The 19,064-nt window shown below is 46.4% G+C and overlaps 1 protein-coding gene across 3 annotated transcripts in view; it reads right to left on the minus strand.

The window, feature by feature from the left end:
• Positions 1 to 19,064, minus strand: part of PAX7 (paired box 7) — a 270,897-nt gene that overhangs the window by 237,410 nt on the left and 14,423 nt on the right. For 2 of the 3 annotated variants that reach the window (XM_078642522.1, XM_078642523.1), the window contains exon 4: positions 16,135 to 16,263. In XM_078642522.1, coding sequence (XP_078498648.1) covers positions 16,135 to 16,263 — 129 coding nt within the window. Of the gene's footprint in view, positions 1 to 16,134; positions 16,270 to 19,064 lie in introns of all 3 variants that reach the window. The other variant, XM_078642521.1, reaches the window with a different exon arrangement.

Below are 19,064 nucleotides of genomic sequence, written 5' to 3' on the forward strand. Positions count from 1 at the left end.
TGTGTAAGTAGTAGCCGTGGAGGTGCTGAGGCACTGGGACCACGTGTCCTGTGAGTAGTTCCCGTGTGTAAGTAGTAGCTGTGGAGGTGCTGAGGTACTGGGACCACGTGTCCTGTGAGTAGTGCCCGTGTGTAAGTAGTAGCCGTGGAGGTGCTGAGTCACTGGGACCACGTGTCCTGTGAGTAGTGCCCGTTTGTAAGTAGTAGCCGTGGAGGTGATGTTGCGCTGTGAGGTACATGTACTGGGACCACGTGTCCTGGGAGTAGCACCTGTGTGTAAGTAGTAGCCGTGGAGGTGCTGTTACGCTGTGAGGAACAAGTACGGGGACCACGTGTCCTGTGAGTAGTGTCCGTGTGTTAGTAGTAGCTGTGGAGGTGCTGTTGCGCTGTGAGGAACAAGTACGGGGACCACGTGTCTTGTGAGTAGTGCCCGTGTGTAAGTAGTAGCTGTGGAGGTGCTGTTGCGCTGTGAGGCACAGGTACTGGGACCACGTGTCCTGGGAGTAGTGCCTGTGTGTAAGTAGTAGCCGCGGAGGTGCTGTTGCGCTGTGAGGCACCGGTAGGGGGACCACGTGTCCTGTGAGTTGTGTCCATGTGTAAGTAGTAGCCGTGGAGGTGCTGTTGTGCTGTGAGGAACAGGTACGGGAACCACGTGTCCTGTGAGTAGTGCCCCTGTAAGTAGTAGCCGTGGAGGGGCTGTTGCGCTGAGGAACAAGCACTGGGACCACGTGTCCTGTGAGTAGTGCCTGTGTGTAAGTAGTAGCCGTGGAGGTGCTGTTGCGCTGTGAGGCACAGGTACGGGGACCATGTGTCCTGTGAGTAGTGCCCGTGTGTAAGTAGTAGCCGTGGAGTTGCTGCTGCGCTGTGAGGCACAGGTACTGGGACCACGTGTCCTGTGAGTAGTGCCAGTGTGTAAGTAGTAGCTGTGGAGGTGCTGTTGCACTGTGAGGTACAGGTACTGGGACCATGTGTCCTGTGAGTAGTGCCCGTGTGTAAGTAGTAGCCGTGGAGTTGCTGCTGTGCTGTGAGGCACAGGTACTGGGACCACGTGTCCTGTGAGTAGTGCCAGTGTGTAAGTAGTAGCTGTGGAGGTGCTGTTGCACTGTGAGGTACAGGTACTGGGATCACGTGTCCTGGGAGTAGTGCCATGTGTAAGTAGTAGCCATGGAGGTGTTGTTGTGCTGTGAGGCACAGGTACTGGGACCACGTGTCCTGTGAGTAGTGCCCGTGTGTAAGTAGTAGACGTGGAGGTGCTGTTGCGCTGTGAGGAACAAGTACGGGGACCACGTGTCCTGTGAGTAGTGCCCGTGTGTAAGTAGTAGCTGTGGAGGTGCTGTTGCGCTGTGAGGTACAGGTACTGGGACCACGTGTCCTGTGAGTAGTGCCCGTGTGTATGTAGTAGCCGTGGAGTTGCTGTTGTGCTGTGAGGCACAGGTACGGAGACCACATGTCCTGTAAGTAGTGCACGTGTGTAAGTAGTACCTGTGGTGGTGCTGTTGCACTGTGAGGCAAAGGCACTGGGACCACATGTCCTGTGAGTAGTGCACGTGTGTAAGTAGTAGCCGTAGAGTTGCTGTTGCGCTGTGAGGCACAGGCACTGGGACCACGTGTCCTGTGAGTAGTGCCCGTGTGTAAGTAGTAGCAGTGGAAGTGCTGGTGCGCTGTGAGGCACAGGTACGGGGACCACATGTCCTGTGAGTAGTGCCCGTGTGTCAGTAGTAGCCGTGGAGGTGCTGTTGCGCTGTGAGGCACAGGTACGGGACCACGTGTCCTGTGAGTAGTGCCCGTGTGTAAGTAGCAGCCATGGAGGTGCTGCTGCGCTGTGAGGCACAGGTACAGAGAGCACGTGTCCTGTGAGTAGTGCCCGTGTATAAGTAGTAGCCATGGAGGTGCTGTTGCGCTGTGAGGCACAGGTACGGGGAGCACGTGTCCTGTGAGTAGTGCCCGTGTGTAAGTAGTAACCGTGGAGGAGCTGTTGTGCTGTGAGGAACAGGTATGGGAACCACGTGTCCTGTGAGTAGTGCCCGTGTAAGTAGTAGCCGTGGAGGTGCTGTTGCGTTAGGAAGCACAGGTACAGGAGTATGTGTCCTGTGAGTAGTGCCCGTGTGTAAGTAGTAGCCGTGGAGGTGCTGTTGCGCTGTGAGGCACAGGTACGGGGACCCCGTGTCCGGTGAGTAGTGCCCATGTGTAAGTATTAGCCGTGGAGGTGCTGTTGCATTGCGAGTCACGGGTACAGGAGTATGTGTCCTGTGAGTAGTGCCCGTGTGTAAGTAGTAGCCGTGGAGGTGATGTTGTGCTGTGAGGCACAGGTACGGGGACCACGTGTCCTGTGAGTAGTGCCCGTGTGTAAGTAGTAGCCATGGAGGTGCTGTTGTGCTGTGAGGCACAGGTACTGGGACCACGTGTCCTGTGAGTAGTGCCCGTGTGTAAGTAGTAGCCGTGGGGTTGCTGTTGCGCTGTGAGGCACAGGTACGGCGACCACATGTCCTGGGAGTAGTGCCCGGGTGTAAGTAGTAGCTGTGGAGGTGCTGTTGCGCTGTGAGGTACAGGTACAGGGACCACGTGTCCTGGGAGTAGTGCCCATGTGTAAGTAGTAGCCATGGAGGTGCTATTGTGCTGTGAGGCACAGGTACTGGGACCACGTGTCCTGTGAGTAGTGTCTGTGTGTAAGTAGTAGCCGTGGAGGTGCTGTTGTGCTGTGAGGAACAAGTACGGGGACCACGTGTCCTGTGAGTAGTGCCCGTGTGTAAGTAGTAGCCATGGAGGTGATGTTGCTCTGTGAGGCACAGGTACGGGGACCAAGTGTCCTGTGAGTAGTACTTGTGTGTAAGTAGTACCTGTGGCAGTGCTGTTGCGTTGTGAGGCACAGGCACTGGGACCACGTGTCCTGTGAGTAGTGCCCGTGTGTAAGTAGTACCCCTGGCGGTGCTGTTGCGCTGTGAGGCACAGGCACTGGGACCACGTGTCCTGGGAGTAGTGCCTATGTGTAAGAAGTAGCCGTGGAGGTGCTGTTGAGCTGAGGCACAGGCACTGGGACCACATGTCCTGTGAGTAGTGCCCGTGTGTAAGTAGTAGCCGCGGAGGTGCTGTTGCGGTGTGAGGCACAGGTACTGGGACCACGTGTCCTGTGAGTAGTGCCCCTGTGTAAGTAGTAGCCGTGGAGGGGCTGTTGCGCTGAGGAACAAGCACTGGGACCACGTGTCCTGTGAGTAGTGCCTGTGTGTAAGTAGTAGCCGTGGAGGGGCTGTTGCACTGTGAGGCACAGGTACGGGGAGCACGTGTCCTGTGAGTAGTGTCGTGTGTAAATAGTAGCCGTGGATGTCCTGTTGTGCTGTGAGGAACAGGTACGGGAACCACGTGTCCTGTGAGTAGTGCCCGTGTAAGTAGTAGCAATGGAGGTGCTGTTGCGTTGCGAGGCACAGGTACAGGAGTATGTGTCCTGTGAGTAGTGCCCGTGTGTAAGTAGTAGCCGTGGAGGTGCTGTTGCACTGTGAGGCACAGGTACGGGGACCACGTGTCCTGTGAGTAGTGCCCGCGTGTAAGTAGTAGCTGTGGAGGTGCTGTTGTGCTGTGAGGCACAAGTACTGGGACCACATGTCCTGTGAATAATGCCTGGGTTGTAACTAGTAGCTGTGCTGCTGTTCAGTGAGCAGGAGCTATGCGCTCTGCAGTGCTGTGAGGCATAGGTATGAATACTATATGTGCTGTAAGTAGTGCCTGTGTTGTAACTAGTGGCTGTACGTTGCGCAGTGCTGTGATGCATAGGTATGAATATTATATGTGCTGTAAGTAGTGCCTGTGTTGTAACTAGTAGCTGTGGCGGTGCTGCCGTACAGTGAGTAGCAGTTGTACGTTTCACAGTGCTGTGAGGCATACAGGATCGGAATGGCCTACAGGGCACTCAGGCATTTCCCGATGGGCTGGTCTGAAAAGTCAGTGTGGACTGGTTTATTGGCTGATGTGGGCCTGCTTTATGGTGTGCTGGGCCGGTTTTTACTGTTGATTTCACTGATATTAAATCAAAAAATGTCTTCAGCAAGCACACATCCTTGAAGTCTTCCAGTCCTTGCAAAACTGTAATACAACCTGTCTTTACAAGTTCAAAATATGCCCAATGTGCAAAAATTGGCTACTTTTTTATCTAAGTTACTAATGAGGGTCACTTTTAGTTTGGTGCTCAGGCCTACTTTCAGGCCCAGCCCGAGCATGGAGACATACGTATGAACACTGTATGTTCTTCAAGAAGTGCCTGTGCAGTGAGTAGTGGCTGTGATGTTGCTACTGTACCGTCAACTCTCTTGCAGACAAAAGCTCCGACTGCTGCCTGGTAGTACTTGCTGTGCTGTGAGTAATAGATAGGAAGACACAGCTATGCTCTGACTGGCGCCTGTGAGTTCTGCATTTGTCCTAAACCCTCTCTGTACAATTAGCAGAATATCTCAGGTGCTGCTGTGAGCACTGAGTGGGAGTACTTTCTGTGCTGCACAAACTATTTTCTGGCTGTGAGTTGAAGCTGCAGGGGTGCTGCTGTGAACTGCGATGCATGTGGTCTGTAAGAGGTAGGGTATGGTACTTTGAGCTGTGTAAGTTGTGGCATCAGATGCATCATGAGCTGTGAAGTAAGCTGCGCCGTGAATTGTGTTAGGAGTTGTGCTGCGAGCTGTAATGCTTGTAGTGCTGTGATCGCGCTCCCATTCCTTCTTTAATGTTTGTGTTTTGTGTACTGTCTGAGCTGTGAGCTATGCTGCAAACTGTGATGTGGACTTGCTGAGCGCCGTGGTACACTTTGTGTACTATCGCGTGACTTTGCTAGGCTGCATGGAGGAAGCAGTGCTCAGAAGAGTATGCAAACTATGATGTGAGCTTTGATGTATGTGGGCTGTAAAAAAGTGCTTCTATACAGTACACTTTGTGCACCATCGTGTGACTATCCTAGGCTGTATGGAGGAAGCAGTGCTTGGAAGAGTACTGTAAACTGTGCTGTGAGCTTTGATGTGTGTGGGCTGTGAAGGGTGCTTCTATGCAGTGCACTTTGTGCACCATCGTGTGACTATCCTATTCTGCATGGAGGAAGCAGTGCTCGGAAGAGTATGCAAGCTATGATGTGAGCTTTGGTGTGTGTGGACTGTAAATGGTGCTTCTATACAGTACACTTTGTGCACCATCGTGTGACTATCCTATTCTGCATGGAGGAAGCAGTGCTCGGAAGAGTATGCAAGCTATGATGTGAGCTTTGATGTGTGTGGACTGTAAATGGTGCTTCTATACAGTACACTTTGTGCACCATCGTGTGACTATCCTATTCTGCATGGAGGAAGCAGTGCTCGGAAGAGTATGCAAGCTATGATGTGAGCTTTGATGTGTGTGGACTGTAAAAAGGTGCTTCTACACAGTACACTTTGTGCACCATCGTGTGACTATCCTAGGCTGCATTGAGGAAGCAGTGCTCAGAAGAGTATGCAAGCTATGATGTAGGCTTTGATGTATGTGGGCTGTAAAAAGGTGCTTCTATACACAACATCTTTGTGCACCAACGTGTGACTATCCTATTCTGCATGGAGGAAGCAGTGCTCAGAAGAGTACTGCAAGCTATGATGTGAGCTTTGATGTGTGTGGGCTGTGAAGGGTGCTTCAATGCAGTGCACTTTGTGCACCATGGTGCGACTATCCTAGGCCGCATGGAGGAAGCAGAGCTCGGAAGAGTACTGTAAGCTGTGAACTTTGATGTATGCTGGGCTGTGAATGGTGCTTCTATGCAGTGCACTTTGTGCACCATCATGTGACCATCCTAGGCAGCATGGAGGAAGCAGTGCTCAGAACCTAGTTCTATGCTGTGCTGTGGGTTTCAATGTAAACGGTGAGTTGTGTAGTGCTGTTCTGTGATATGCTGTACATTTCCCTACTGGGATATTGGTGGTGTCTATATTGGAACAGGGAGAATGTTTTTTTTTTTATTTATTTTTTTATTATGAAGTAATTGCTTATTTTCTAATTTGGTATATTTTAAGTCACTACATCAGTGTGCTGAAATAAAATACTTGGAATTGAACAGATGTGCTGTGAACTCTGTTGTTAACTGGAACGTGTATTGCTGTCGTCTAAGTAGTGCCTCGAACACTGCTGTAAGCTGAGTTGTGACCTGTACTTTAACCAGTTAAATGCGCATTGAGCTCTGCTGTACACCGAGCTGTGAGCGGTCCTATAAGCTGTAATCCTAGATGCATGCCAGGTTTGCTGTGAGTTGTACACTGTCCTGTAAGCTGTTCATGCGAGCTTTGCTGTGATTGTACGCTGTCCTGTAGGCTGTGCTTCCAAATGCATGCCAGCTTTGCTGTGAGGTGTACATTTTCTTCTATGCTGTACCCTCCAGGTGCATGGTAGCCTTGCTGTCAGTTGTACAATGTCCTGTAAGTTATGCTTCCAGTGGCAGGCCAGCTTTGCTGTGAGTTGTACACTGTCCTGTAAGCCGTGCTTCTAGATGCTTGCCAGCTTTGCTGTGAGGTGTAACCTGTCCTGTAAGCTGTACTTCCAGGTGTGTGCCAGCTTTGCTGTAAGCTGTACACTGTCCTGTAAGCTGTGCTTCCAGTTGCATGCCAGCTTTGCTGTGAGTTATACACTGTTCTGTAAGCCGTGCTTCCAGATGCATGCCAGCTTTGCTGTGAGTTATACACTGTTCTGTAAGCCGTGCTTCCAGATGCATGCCAGCTTTGCTGTGAGTTATACACTGTCCTGTAAGCCGTGCTTCCAGATGCATGCCAGCTTTGCTGTGAGTTTCACACTGTCCTGTAGGCCGTGCTCCTGTAAGCCGTGCTTCCAGTTGCATGCTAGCTTTGCAGTGAGTTGCACACTCTCCTGTAAGCTGTGCTTCCAGATGTATGCCAGCTTTGCTGTGAGGTGTAAACTGTCCTGTAAGCTGTACTACCAGACGCATGCTAGCGTTGCCGTAAGTAGTAAACTGTCCTGTAAGCTGTGAACTCTGTCTTAAGGTATGCTTTGAGCTGTGCAATGAATTGTTCCAAAGTTAAGCTTGTTGTGCTGTGTTTTAATCAGTGAGCAGAGGAAATGAGAGCTATGGTGTAAATTGTGCTAAGAGCTACCGCTGCATGTAATGCTTGTCTGAGAGTGGTAGTTATAGCTTTAGTGTCAGCACAGCAGTGCGAGATACACTGTTTTTAAAATCATCAGACTCTAGCCTTTTAATTGCCTGTGCAGTTGCCAAGTTGTTCGGCAAAATGTGGATCATAATACGGACTGTATTGAAAAAGTAATTGTTGTATCTTTTAACCAAGTTTTTAGTTCTAATTTTTATCAACTTGACGTTTTTTTTTCTCTTTGGCACAGACTTTTGTTGACACCGTTTTTAATTGTTTTATAAGCAAACTTCAATCTGCGATGACAATGTACAGGGTAATTTAAGAAGATGAAACTGAGGAATTGTAGTTAATGAATTTTTAATTGCTTTTTATTGGATTTCTTGTACTGTACGCACTTGCACTTTTATGGTCGTAATGACCAAAATAAAGTTTTATGATGATACACTGTAAGTACCACATAAACAGATCTGCTGTGAGTAGTACAGTAATACCTGTGTTGGAGGACTGTAATAGTAGCTGTGCTGAGAGTAACAACTGTACTGCGAGTTGTGAAGTTATAGCGGTGCTGTCAGTGCTGCTGTAGTAGCCATGCTGAGTAACAGCTGTGCTGCGAGTACTACAGTAACAGCTGTGCTGTAGGTAGTGGATTATTAGCTGTTTTGTGAATTGCTCAGCAAGCTGAGCTATGAGTACTGCAGTAAAACAGCTGTACTGTGAGTAATAGTTGTATTGTGAGTAGGATAGGAATAACTGTGCTTAAAGCGACATGGTAGTACTGCACTGTGAATAACAGCTGCAGCTTGAATAATACTGTGCTGTGAGAAATAGTTGTGTTTTGAGTACTGCAGTAACTTCTGATCTGTAAGTACTGTAGTAAAGCTGTGAGGATCAGAGTAATAGCTGTGCTTTGAGTAAAGCAGGAAAAGCTCTACTGTGACAGTTTGATTGTCAATATTGCAGTAATAGCTGTGCTTTGAGTACTGTGTCTGTGAGTAGTGTGCAGGCATATCTCTGCTGTGAGGAACAGCTGTACTAAGAGTAGTGCTACACTAGGTGTGATGTGAATCTGAGCTGTAATAACTGCAGTAATACCTATGCTAAGTAATAGTTTTGCTGCAGCCAATGGCTGTGCTGTGAATAATGCAATACATTCTGCAATGTGAGTCGTGGCTGCACTATGCGTAATCGCTGTACGGTCAACAGTGCAGTAATAGCTGTGTTGTGAGTACTGCAGTGGTAGCTGTAGTGCAAGTTATAGCTGTTTAGTGAGTAACAGCTGTACTGCGAGAAGAGCAGCAATCAACATGCTGTTAGTAGTAGGTGTACTATGAGAAGCGCAGTAAGACCTATGCTGTGTGTAGTGCAGTAACAGCTGTACTTTGAATAAATCTGTAATATCTGTGACGTGAATAATTATTTTGATTACTGTAGACCGCTGTGCTGTAAGCAGTGCAGTAGCACGTGTGCTGCAAGTAGTGCAGTGAGTTGTACTTTGAATAATGCTGCAATATCTGTGCTCTGAGTAATAGTTGTGTTTTGAGTACTACAGTAACTTCTGTGCAGTAATACTGGTGCTGTGTGTAGTGCAGGAATAGCTGTGTTGTGAGTGATACCTTTGCTGTGAGTAATATAGTTACACTATGAGTAGCACAGTAATAGTTGTGCTGTCAGTAGTGTTGTAGTTGTTGTGTGAATAATGCATGTGCTGTGAGTAATATAGTTAAAACAGTTTGTGATGCAGTAATAGCTGAACGTAATAGCTGTTCTTTCAGTAATAGCTGTACTGTGAATAGTGCAGGAATCAATATGCTATTATTAATAGCTGTACTGTGAGTAGTGCAGCAATTAGTGGGCCGTTAGCAATAGATGCACTGTGGGATAGCCACAGTAAACACCTGTGTAGCGCAGTAATAGTTGTACTTTGAATCATGATGTAATATCCATGCTCTGAGTAATAGTTGTATTTTGAGTACTGCTGTAACAGCTGTGCTGTAAGCAAAGCAGTTTTACTGCTACTGTGTCTAGTGCAGGACCAGCTTCTCACAACAGAATTATCCTCTGAGCATTATCATCCCACTCTTTCTCCCAGAACAGAATTACTGTTGTGAGAAGGGGTGGGATGATGATGCTCAGTGGGTAATTCTGTTGTGAGAAGGCATTAGATGATGATGCTCAAAGGGAAATTTATTTGTGAGGAGAGGTAGGATGATGATGCTCAGTGGGCAATTCATTTGTGAGAAGGGGCGGCATGATGCTCAGAGGGTAATTCTGTTGTGAGATGAGATGTAGATGCTCAGAGCGTGATTCTTCTGTGAGATGGGATGGGATGATGACACTCAGAGGTCGATCCTTTTGTGAAGAGAAGGGGTGGGGTGATGATGCTCAGAGAGTAATTCTGTTCTCCTCAATTCTGTTGTAAGAATGGATTTGGTGATGATGCTCAGGTGGTAATTCTGATGTGAGAAGGGATGATGCTCAGCGGGTAATTCTGTTGTGAGGAAAAAGAGGTGGGATGACGATGCTCAGAGGGTAATTTTGTTATGAGAAGGGGTGGGGGATAATGCACAGAGGGTAATCCTGTTGTGGGGAGTAGGATGGTGATGCTCATAGTGTAATTTTGGTGTGAGGAGAAAGAGGTGGGATGATGATGCTCAGAGGGTAATTCTGTTGTGAGGAGAGAGAGGCAGGATGATAATGCTCAGAGGGTAATTTTTTTGTGAGGAAAAGGAGGTGGGATGATGATGCTCAGAGGGTAATTCAGTTGTGAGAAGGGATGGGATTATGATGAATAGAGGGAAATGTTGTGGAAGGGGTGGGGTGATGATGCTCAGTTGTCAATTTTGATGTGAGACGGTATGGGATGATGATGCTCAGAGGGCAATTCTGTTGCGAGGAGAAAGAGGTGGGCTGATGATGTGCAGAGGGTAATTCTGTTGTGAGAAGGGGCGAGATGATGATGCTGAGAGGTGTGAGAAGGGATGGAATGATGATGATTAGAGGGTAATGCTGATGTGGAAGGGGTTGGGTGATGATGCTCAGATGGTAATTGTGATGTGAGAAGGGATGGGATGATGATGCTCAGAGGTCTGTTACGATGATGCGCAGAGGGTAATTCTGTTGTGAGAAGGGATGGGATAACGATGCTCAGAGGGTAATTCTATTGTGAGAAGGGATGGGAAGATGATGATCAGTGGGTAACTCTGTTGTGAGATTGGATGGAATGATGATGCTCAGAGCATAATTTAATTGTGAGGGAATGGGGTGATGATGCTCAGTGGGTAATTCTGTTGTGAGAAGAGGTGGGATGATGATGCAAAGAGGGTAATTCTATTTTGAGAAGAGGCCCAAGGATGATGGTAAGTGGGCACTTTTATTGTGATGAGAAGCAGTGGGATGATGGTGCTCAGAGGGTTATTCTGTTGTGACAACGGGTGGAATGATGATGTAGGGTGGACAATCTTGGAGTGAGGAAAAGGGGTCCGATGTTGATGCTCAGTGGGTCATGTTGTAGAGAGGAGAATGGTCAGGATGATGGTGATGCTGTATGGGTCATTTTGTGACGATGATTCTTGGCTGATATTAACTTGATGATAGTAAGTTTGTAGAGGTGATGTGAGGTGGTAATTCTAGGGCAGTAATTTTGGGTTGTAGGGCTTTGTTGGTGAATTTTAGGTAGAGATCAAAGGGTGATGATCTGGGAGCGGTTATAATATGGCTTAAGATGCTCGAATGGTGTAACTGGAGTGAAACTGTGGGGTGATAAAAGCTGTACCAATCCTTGTAAACAAGCTGTCTCTTTTCTTTCTGTGATGTCTTTTTGGGTTTGGATAGATGCCCCTGTCTCTTGTACACAAGCTGTCTTGTGGAAAGTATGTACGGCTGGAGTGAACTGCATCGTTCCTTGTAAACAAGCTGTCTCTTGTTTCTGTGGTGTTTCTTTCAATGTAGAGAGATGTCTATGTCTCTTCTATGCAAGCTGTCGTATAGGATGCCTGTGCAGCATGAGTGAGCTGCATCAATCTTTGTAAACGAGCTGTCTCTTATATTTTGGTGATATCTCTTAGTGAGACATCACCATCCCTTGGATATTAGCTGTCTAATGAGGTGTCTAGGAGGAGGCAGTCAGCGGAACCAATCTATTTGAAATAGCTGTCTCTTCTTTTGATGGTGTCTCTGGCATTAGAGAGATGTCTCACAAGCTGCCTCGCTGAATGTCTGTGCAGCTGGAGTGAGTTGCATCATTCCATGTAAATGAGCTGTCTTTTCTGTTTCGGTGATGTCTCTTTGTGTGTAGTGAGAAGGTACCATCCGTGTACATTAGTGTGTGTAGTGAGATGTCACCATCCCTTGTACATTAGCTGTCCATTGAAGTGTCTAGGAGGCTGCAGTGAGCTGAATCAATCTTTGTGAACGAGCGGTCCTTCTGTTTCGGTGATGTCTATTTGGGTGTTGAGAGATGTCTTTACCCCGGGAGATGTGCGGGCTGGCTCTCAGTCACCCCCAGGGTCGATCAGTTCCCGTTACTGGGAGCTGACGCGCTGACGGCATGGGGAGAGATTTGCTAAGTGAATTTGTAGTTAAACAGATTGTTCCCCCGCTTCCTAAACGGTCCCCTGAAACTGGGGCTGACAGCTCACTGGTGGGGGCTGCAGCATCAATTAGCGGCCGTCTGCAGTGTGTGCTGCTCAAGGCACAGCTGAGACAGCACCACTCACGGTACAGCTGTAAAAGTATTACTCACAGCACATGTATTAGTTCAGTACTCAGACATGGCTATTCCTGCACTACACACAGTATAGGTATAACTGCGATGCTTACAGCACAGCTGTTACTGCAGTACTCAAAACACAGCTTTTACCCCCAGCAAGGATACTACAGCATTATTCAATGTACAGCTATTCCTGCAACACACACAACACAAAAAGCACTGTTCTTCCCACCAAGTAGCTATTACTAACAGTAAATTGACTGCTGCACTATTCACAGTACAGCTATTGTAACACTACTCACTGTGCAACTATTGCTGTGCTAGTCACTGTTGTAACTGTGCTCTCAGCAAAGGTATTACTTCAGTACTCATCCACCGCTAACCCTGCACTTCATGCAGTGGCAGTATAACTGATATGCTTACAGCACAGCTGTTACTGCAGTACTCAAAATGCAAATATTACAGCATGGATATTACATCATTTTTCAAAGTACAGCTATTACTGCACTGAACAAGTGTTACTGTGGATACCCCACGGTGCAGCTATTACTAACAGCCTATTCATTGCTGCACTACTAACAGCACCGCTATTAGTAATAACATATTCTTTCCGGCATTACTTACAGCACACTTATCACTGACAGAACAGCTATTACAACACTACTCACAGCACAGCTGTTACTGCACTACTAACTGTTGTAATTGCATTACTCACAGCACAGGTATTACTCACACAACAGCTATTACAACACTACTCACAGTACAACTATTACTGCGCTACTCAGTGTAACTGTATTTATTACTCACCACACAGCCATTCCTGCACTACACAGATCACCAGTATTACGGCACAGCTGTTACAGTAGTACTCCAAATACGAGTATTACTCAGAGCACTGATATTACAGTATTAATAATGGTACACCTATTAATGCACTACACAGGAATTACTGTGGTCAACCCACAGTCCAGCGATTAGTAACAGCCCATTGACTGCTGCACTACTCACAGTACAGCTATTACTAATAGCATATTGATTTCTGCATTACTTATAGTACAGCTATTACCCACAGAACAGCTATTACGACACTACTCAGAGAACAGCTGCTTTTGCACAGCTCACAGGTGTAACTATATTACTTACATTACAGGTATTACTCACACAACAGCTATTACAACAGAAATCCCCTTTGAGCATCATCCCACCCCTTCTCACAACAGAATTACCCTCTGAGCATCATCATTCCACCCTGTGTCCTCACAATAGAATTTCCCTCTGAGCATTATCTCCCTATCCCTACTCCTTGCAACAGAATTACCCTCTGAGCTTCACCCCACCCCTTCTCACAACATAATTACCCTCTGATCATCATAATCCCATCCCTTGTCCACACAATAGAATTACCCTCTCAGCATCGTCATCCCGCCCATTCTCACAACAGAATTACCCTCTGATCATCATCATCCCATCCCTTGTCCTCAAAATAGAATTCCCATCGGAGCATCATCCCACCCCTTCTCACATTAGGATCACCCTCTGAGCATCACTCCACCCTTTCTTACAACATAATTACTCTGAGCATCATCATGCTGCCCCTTCTACTCACAACAGAATTGCCTTCTGAGCATTATCCCACTCCTTCTCACAACAGAATTACCATCTGAGCATCATCATGTCACCCCTTCTCACAACAGATTTACCCTGAGTATCATTCCATCGCTTCTCACAACAGAATTACCCTCTGAGCATCATCAAGTCACCCCTTCTCACAACAAAATTACCCTCTGAGCATCATCATGCCACCCCTTCTCCTCACAACGGAATTACCCTGAGCATCATCATGCCACCCCTTCTCCTCACAACAGAATTTCCCTCTGAGTATCATCACCCCATCCCTTCTCACAGCAGAATTACCCTATTAGCATCATCATTCAGCCCCTTCTCGCAACAGAATTACCCTCTAAGCATCATCATGCCACCCCTTCTCCTCACAACGGAATTACCCTGAGCATCATCAAACCATCCCTTCTCACAGCAGAATTACCCTCTGAGCATCATCACCCCATCCCTTCTCACAGCAGAATTACCCTATTAGCATCATCATTCAGCCCCTTCTCGCAACAGAATTACCCTCTAAGCATCATCACCCCACCCTTTCTACTCTCATAATTACCCACTGAGCATCTTCATCCTACACCTTTTTCACAACAGAACTACCTACTGAGCATTATCTAAAATCACTCCATATTTAGCCACCAAACATCATCCCACTGACTATCGCTGCAAAATAATAAACCCACCATCCACAAAGCCCAGCCTCACTCCCAGAAAATCCTTGATTCAAGAGAGGGTTTCTGAGGAAATGTAGAGTATTCAACATAAAACCAACAAATAATATCACATTTAGATACACTCACATGTATGGAAGAGATTCTGTAATTCGGGGTGAACTAAAGAACCCAAAAAAATCTTTGATTTTTGTGATAAATGTGTTCATCATACACAGGGACAAAATTAGACATTGTGATTTACAACTGAATTAGGATTTTAAAAAGTTGGGGAACAAAAGCTGCAGGGATTACAATTCAACATTGATAACAAAAAATAAAAAGAATGAAAATAAACTAATAGTAGGTGGCTGTGCAATATGGTCCAATATTGATCAGGAGGGGTTCTGGTGACATCTTAAACTATGAGGCCAAAGGAGACCTAGTGAAAGAAATATAACATATAGATCGATAAAGAATAATTTAAACAGATATGTTGTTATAAATACAAGCTAATACTTATATTATGTGAATACAAAGCATTAGACCTGTGGTTTTCTATGTTGCATGTGTGTACTATGCACAAGCCTGCTACACGAGTACTATGCATGGACCTATCTACCTGAAGATAATTTGATTTCTGTTTACCTTACAAATATGGCCATGTCTGAACTGGGGTGGTGGAGTGAGCTAAAGAATGATGATGGATTAAACCCAGTTCACTTGACTGGGGGTGAGTGCTTGCAATGTTCAACACTCCGTCCATCATCCCCCTTGGTTTTACCTTTATAAATATAAACAATTACTATAATTTTACTTCTATGTTTTAACTTAATTTGTATGTACCATGTTAGCCGCATCGATTTGTGTTTTTGTTAGTAAAGTAAATAGGATACGTTACTGAAAGGTAAGTATCTACATTCCCCCCCCCCCCCCCCCCCCACCCTGGCTTTGGATATTGGATATGTCAAGAATTGACTATTGTAATGCATTTTATTTCGATACTAATAACAGCACTCAAGCCAAACTGGAATGTGGGCAGAACGCATGGGTGAGACTTACTTTGGACAGTCCTAAATGGCAGTCGATGTCCCAGGGATTATCTGATCTGCACTTGCTCTCTATAAAAAGCCTACTATGTTCAGGGCCCTCTGCATAGTACACAAGGCCTTTTATCAGGTCATTCTGGATGGAATCAAGGCGCTGTTTCACTGATACATCCCTGGAAGAAATCTTTGCTCAGCTCACCTCAATCTGGCTACAGTGCCCAGAGTCTGGTAGGAGAGATGGGGAGGCAGAGCTTTCTCTGTTGCAGCAGCAAGACTGTGGAACTCGCTTTCTCACCACCAGACTGCATTAAACTGCACTGTCCCTTTAGAAAAGCCTTAAAGACTTGGATGTTTACCTTAAAGGGAGGTTTTTGTCTGCTTCTTGGCTGAATCGGACTACTGAGACTATAGCACCTTGACACCTACAGGTATTTGCTGCGCTCTATAAATCCTGTTAAAATCAAATCATATTTATTTAAATACCCATATTTATATACAGTGATTATGTGTGTACATAGTTATACAGTCTAATATGTATTTGTAATGATGTAGTGTCACACTCCTGCGCAATGGCTCAGTGTAATAAAGGATGCTACTCTGCAGACTTCAATAAAATGAACGCTCCACCAACACTATTCATGTAGTATTCGAACATTCTACACGCAAAGCATTTCAAATATTCTATCCACATTTCGAAAATCCTCTATAGTTCAACAAAACCCGTCCGCACTTCAAATCCAAACTAAAAACCTGATGCTACAGATGAAAGCTGCACCATAGTAAAACTCTGTGAGTCAACATGGCATAAATGTAGGTATTCCACTCGGATTTCGAATATTAAATACGGACTTCGAATCCGATATTCGAATACCATACTTCGAAGATTATACTGACAATTCAAATATTTAAAACGTGCCTAAAACATCACATCCGCACTTGGAACATTCCGAAAAACTATTCCCCACACTTAAAGTAGCACTTGGAAGATTCCTAAATAGTTTGAATACTCTACCCTACCTTTATCGCCCAAGATGCCGTCGATGCTGTGCTTGGTTTTTTTCTCGCCTTCCTCCTCCTTCTTCTCACACTCCTCGTCCTCTTCTTTCTTCCCGAACTTGATTCTCAGCACTCGGCTAATCGAACTCACTAAACCTCGGAAAGCAAAGAAACAAAGCGGGATTTAAGATCGATCCGCTCGGTTTTGGGGCCTGCGGACTGAGTATGGTAGTGTGTGCTGAAAGGGTAAGAGAAGGTGCAGCCACCCGGCCTTGGGTCTCGGAATGCTGCAGACATCCTTGCACTGTAGTGGGGTTCTATAGTCTATATGGGGCGGTGGGGCTGAAGGGGTGGCATAAACTAGATGCGCCTTTCTGTGGGTCCTGCAATGTCTGTGGACATCCCTACATTGTAGTGTAATCAATGTGTTCTAGGGTTTATGGAGTGTGGGGTGGGGGCAATATAACCTGGATCTGCAAAATACACCAAAGCGTTAGTGATGTCTTGACGGATCGCACTTCAGAAAAAATATGTAATCAGACTGGGCAGTAACAACATTACTCTTAATTTCCCTGGTCACAAGTAGCAAGAAAGCAATTGGTTGTGGTGCCACTTGGGGTAACAGATGCACCTTACTACCTTAGGTGCATAGAAACATAGATCCTGAAACAGTCACTATGTAGAGCAATATAACATACAAGTACCCCGGCACTCCAAAGTAATATCCTTAAAGTATAGCCTTTATAAGCAAACCTCGTCCAATTAAATCAATGTATTACTGGCAACAAACAAAGATGGGTTTATGCAAAAGATATTCTTTTTAATTTAGACAGATATTATAAAAACATCACAATTTACAAATAATACCATAGAGACCTCTTTTCCCCTAAAAAAGCATAGCACTGGGGAAACTATTCAAGAGTATTCAAAACTATATAGTCTTGGTCCAGATACGCAACAGCCGACATGTGTTTCGTCACCCACAGTGACTTCCTCAAGGCTTTCCCAAAAAATTATTTTGTATGGCAGACAGATCCTGTTTCTTTAAAATATTCAACCGGACACAGCCACGATACGACCGGTATTTTACTAGTTATAAGGGCGATGTATGCCAGTCTCTCACATTAGAAATCCGTAGATCTACCTAATAAGTAGCCACGAAAATTTGTACCGTGAATCCTGAATGAAATCGTATATCTGGCTGTGCACCTATAATGCGTTTTGAGAAGCACAAAAACAAGTTCCAAAGTGTGTCTGTCCCTGTTGGAGTCTCGTAATTACTTGAACAAGTATTCAAAACTGCAGCTGACCTTCGGAGTTTCTTGTGTGAGCAGCAGTCATATTCAAAATCAGAACAGGCTATGATAGGCCCGCGTAACTCATGAGAGAATCCAGCAGCGTGGGCTCTCCAACTGACGAGACAAGGAGAGAAAAGGTAATGTACCCCCCCCCCCCCGTATTCTAATACTGCAGCACCTGTACCATCTGTTGTCTGAAGGGGGGTCAAAGTGATATAAAAGTTGGAGCCACCCAGTTTTAGGCCCTGCACTCCCGTGTAGACGCCTGCGCCTTAGTACAGTGTGTGTTGAATGGACAGGGACAGAGAGACACGATGGACCCACGGGGCAACCTTTGCTGCCTGAAGTAGGTGGTGAGGTGTTGTGAGGGGGTGGGGAATAAAAGTTGAACTCGTCGCTTTTGGACTCTGCAGTCCCATGGACGCCCTTGCGCCATATGATTGTCTCTTCTGTGTGCAGTGCGTGGGGGGCACGAATAGAGGGTCTTCGAAGATGGCTCAAATGGATTGGGGGACTGTATTTCCCATGAGTAGTCTGGCACGCAGGCAGTGGGAAGGACAGGGTACACGACACAAGTTTGAACTGTCCGGTCGTAGTTTCTGCAACCCCCGGGAAATCCACTGCCAAGGTGGTGAAAAGTATGGGATAATATAACCAGGATTTTAACGATGTAGCCCACTCCGCACCTCGGGAGCTGCAGCAAGGGTTGGTTGGGTGGTGCTGTGAGTGTTGATGTGTGTGCCTGAACCTTGACTGAGCAAGGCTCAGTCAGTGAGCGACTCAGTCATGGACCGGCTTAATGAATGCCTTGCCTCCCGGCTCCCAACTTTATGAATTTGGGTGAGCCATGCTTTACCCAGACCCACTCTTCTTTGCGAACCACAGACATTAACCTATCATTGGAGATATTTCTCTGACATTTACTGGTCACCATTTGGACCGTGAGTCACCATTACCTCTCGGAGTCATTGTTTTTGCACACTGATAGAATTGGGAGGCCTCAGTGAGAACTAACATCCCCCCCCCGAAAGCCTCTAGTCGCTCCCAGGTCAGTCACAGGAAGGAGGTGGCTTCTTTTATAGACTAAAGGGATGTCTCTCTTGCATTTCGCATCACCCTAAGTCCAAGAGTAGTCCGTCAGGGGTTCTTATGTGCTTTCCGTCTCTCAGGAGCGGGTAGTGTTTTGGGGCAATGAAAGTCTCAGTAGCTAGAGGTTCCTACATCATCCGTAGTGTCTTGGTGCAGGCAGCGCCGAAGGTGTTAAAAGTGAGTTCGAGGCACTCAGTGCCTCGGATGCACTAGGTGTCTCAAGCACTATGATATCCTCAGTCTCTAAGGTTCTGGTAGTTGTTTATGGTGCTTAGTATCTCAGTGTCTCAGGTGCTGTTAGGGTCCAGGGGCGGCAGTGTTTCGGTTGGTGCTCTCAACATATCAACTGCTCTCAGTGTCTAAGGTGATCTCAATGTCTGCCTCCCAGTGTCATAAGGGTCCTCTGTGCATCCGGTGCTCATAGTGTGTTAGCGGCTATTGGTGTCTAAGGTGACTGCAGTATCTTAGGGGCTCTAAGTGTCTCAGGTGCCACAGGTGCCAGTAGCATCTTGGGGACTCTCGGTGCCTTAGGTGCTGGCAGTGTCTAAGGTGACGGCAGCATCT

Source organism: Lissotriton helveticus, chromosome 5_1 (genome assembly GCF_964261635.1).
Source record: "Lissotriton helveticus chromosome 5_1, aLisHel1.1, whole genome shotgun sequence".
In the NCBI taxonomy this organism is placed as follows: Eukaryota; Metazoa; Chordata; class Amphibia; order Caudata; family Salamandridae; genus Lissotriton; species Lissotriton helveticus.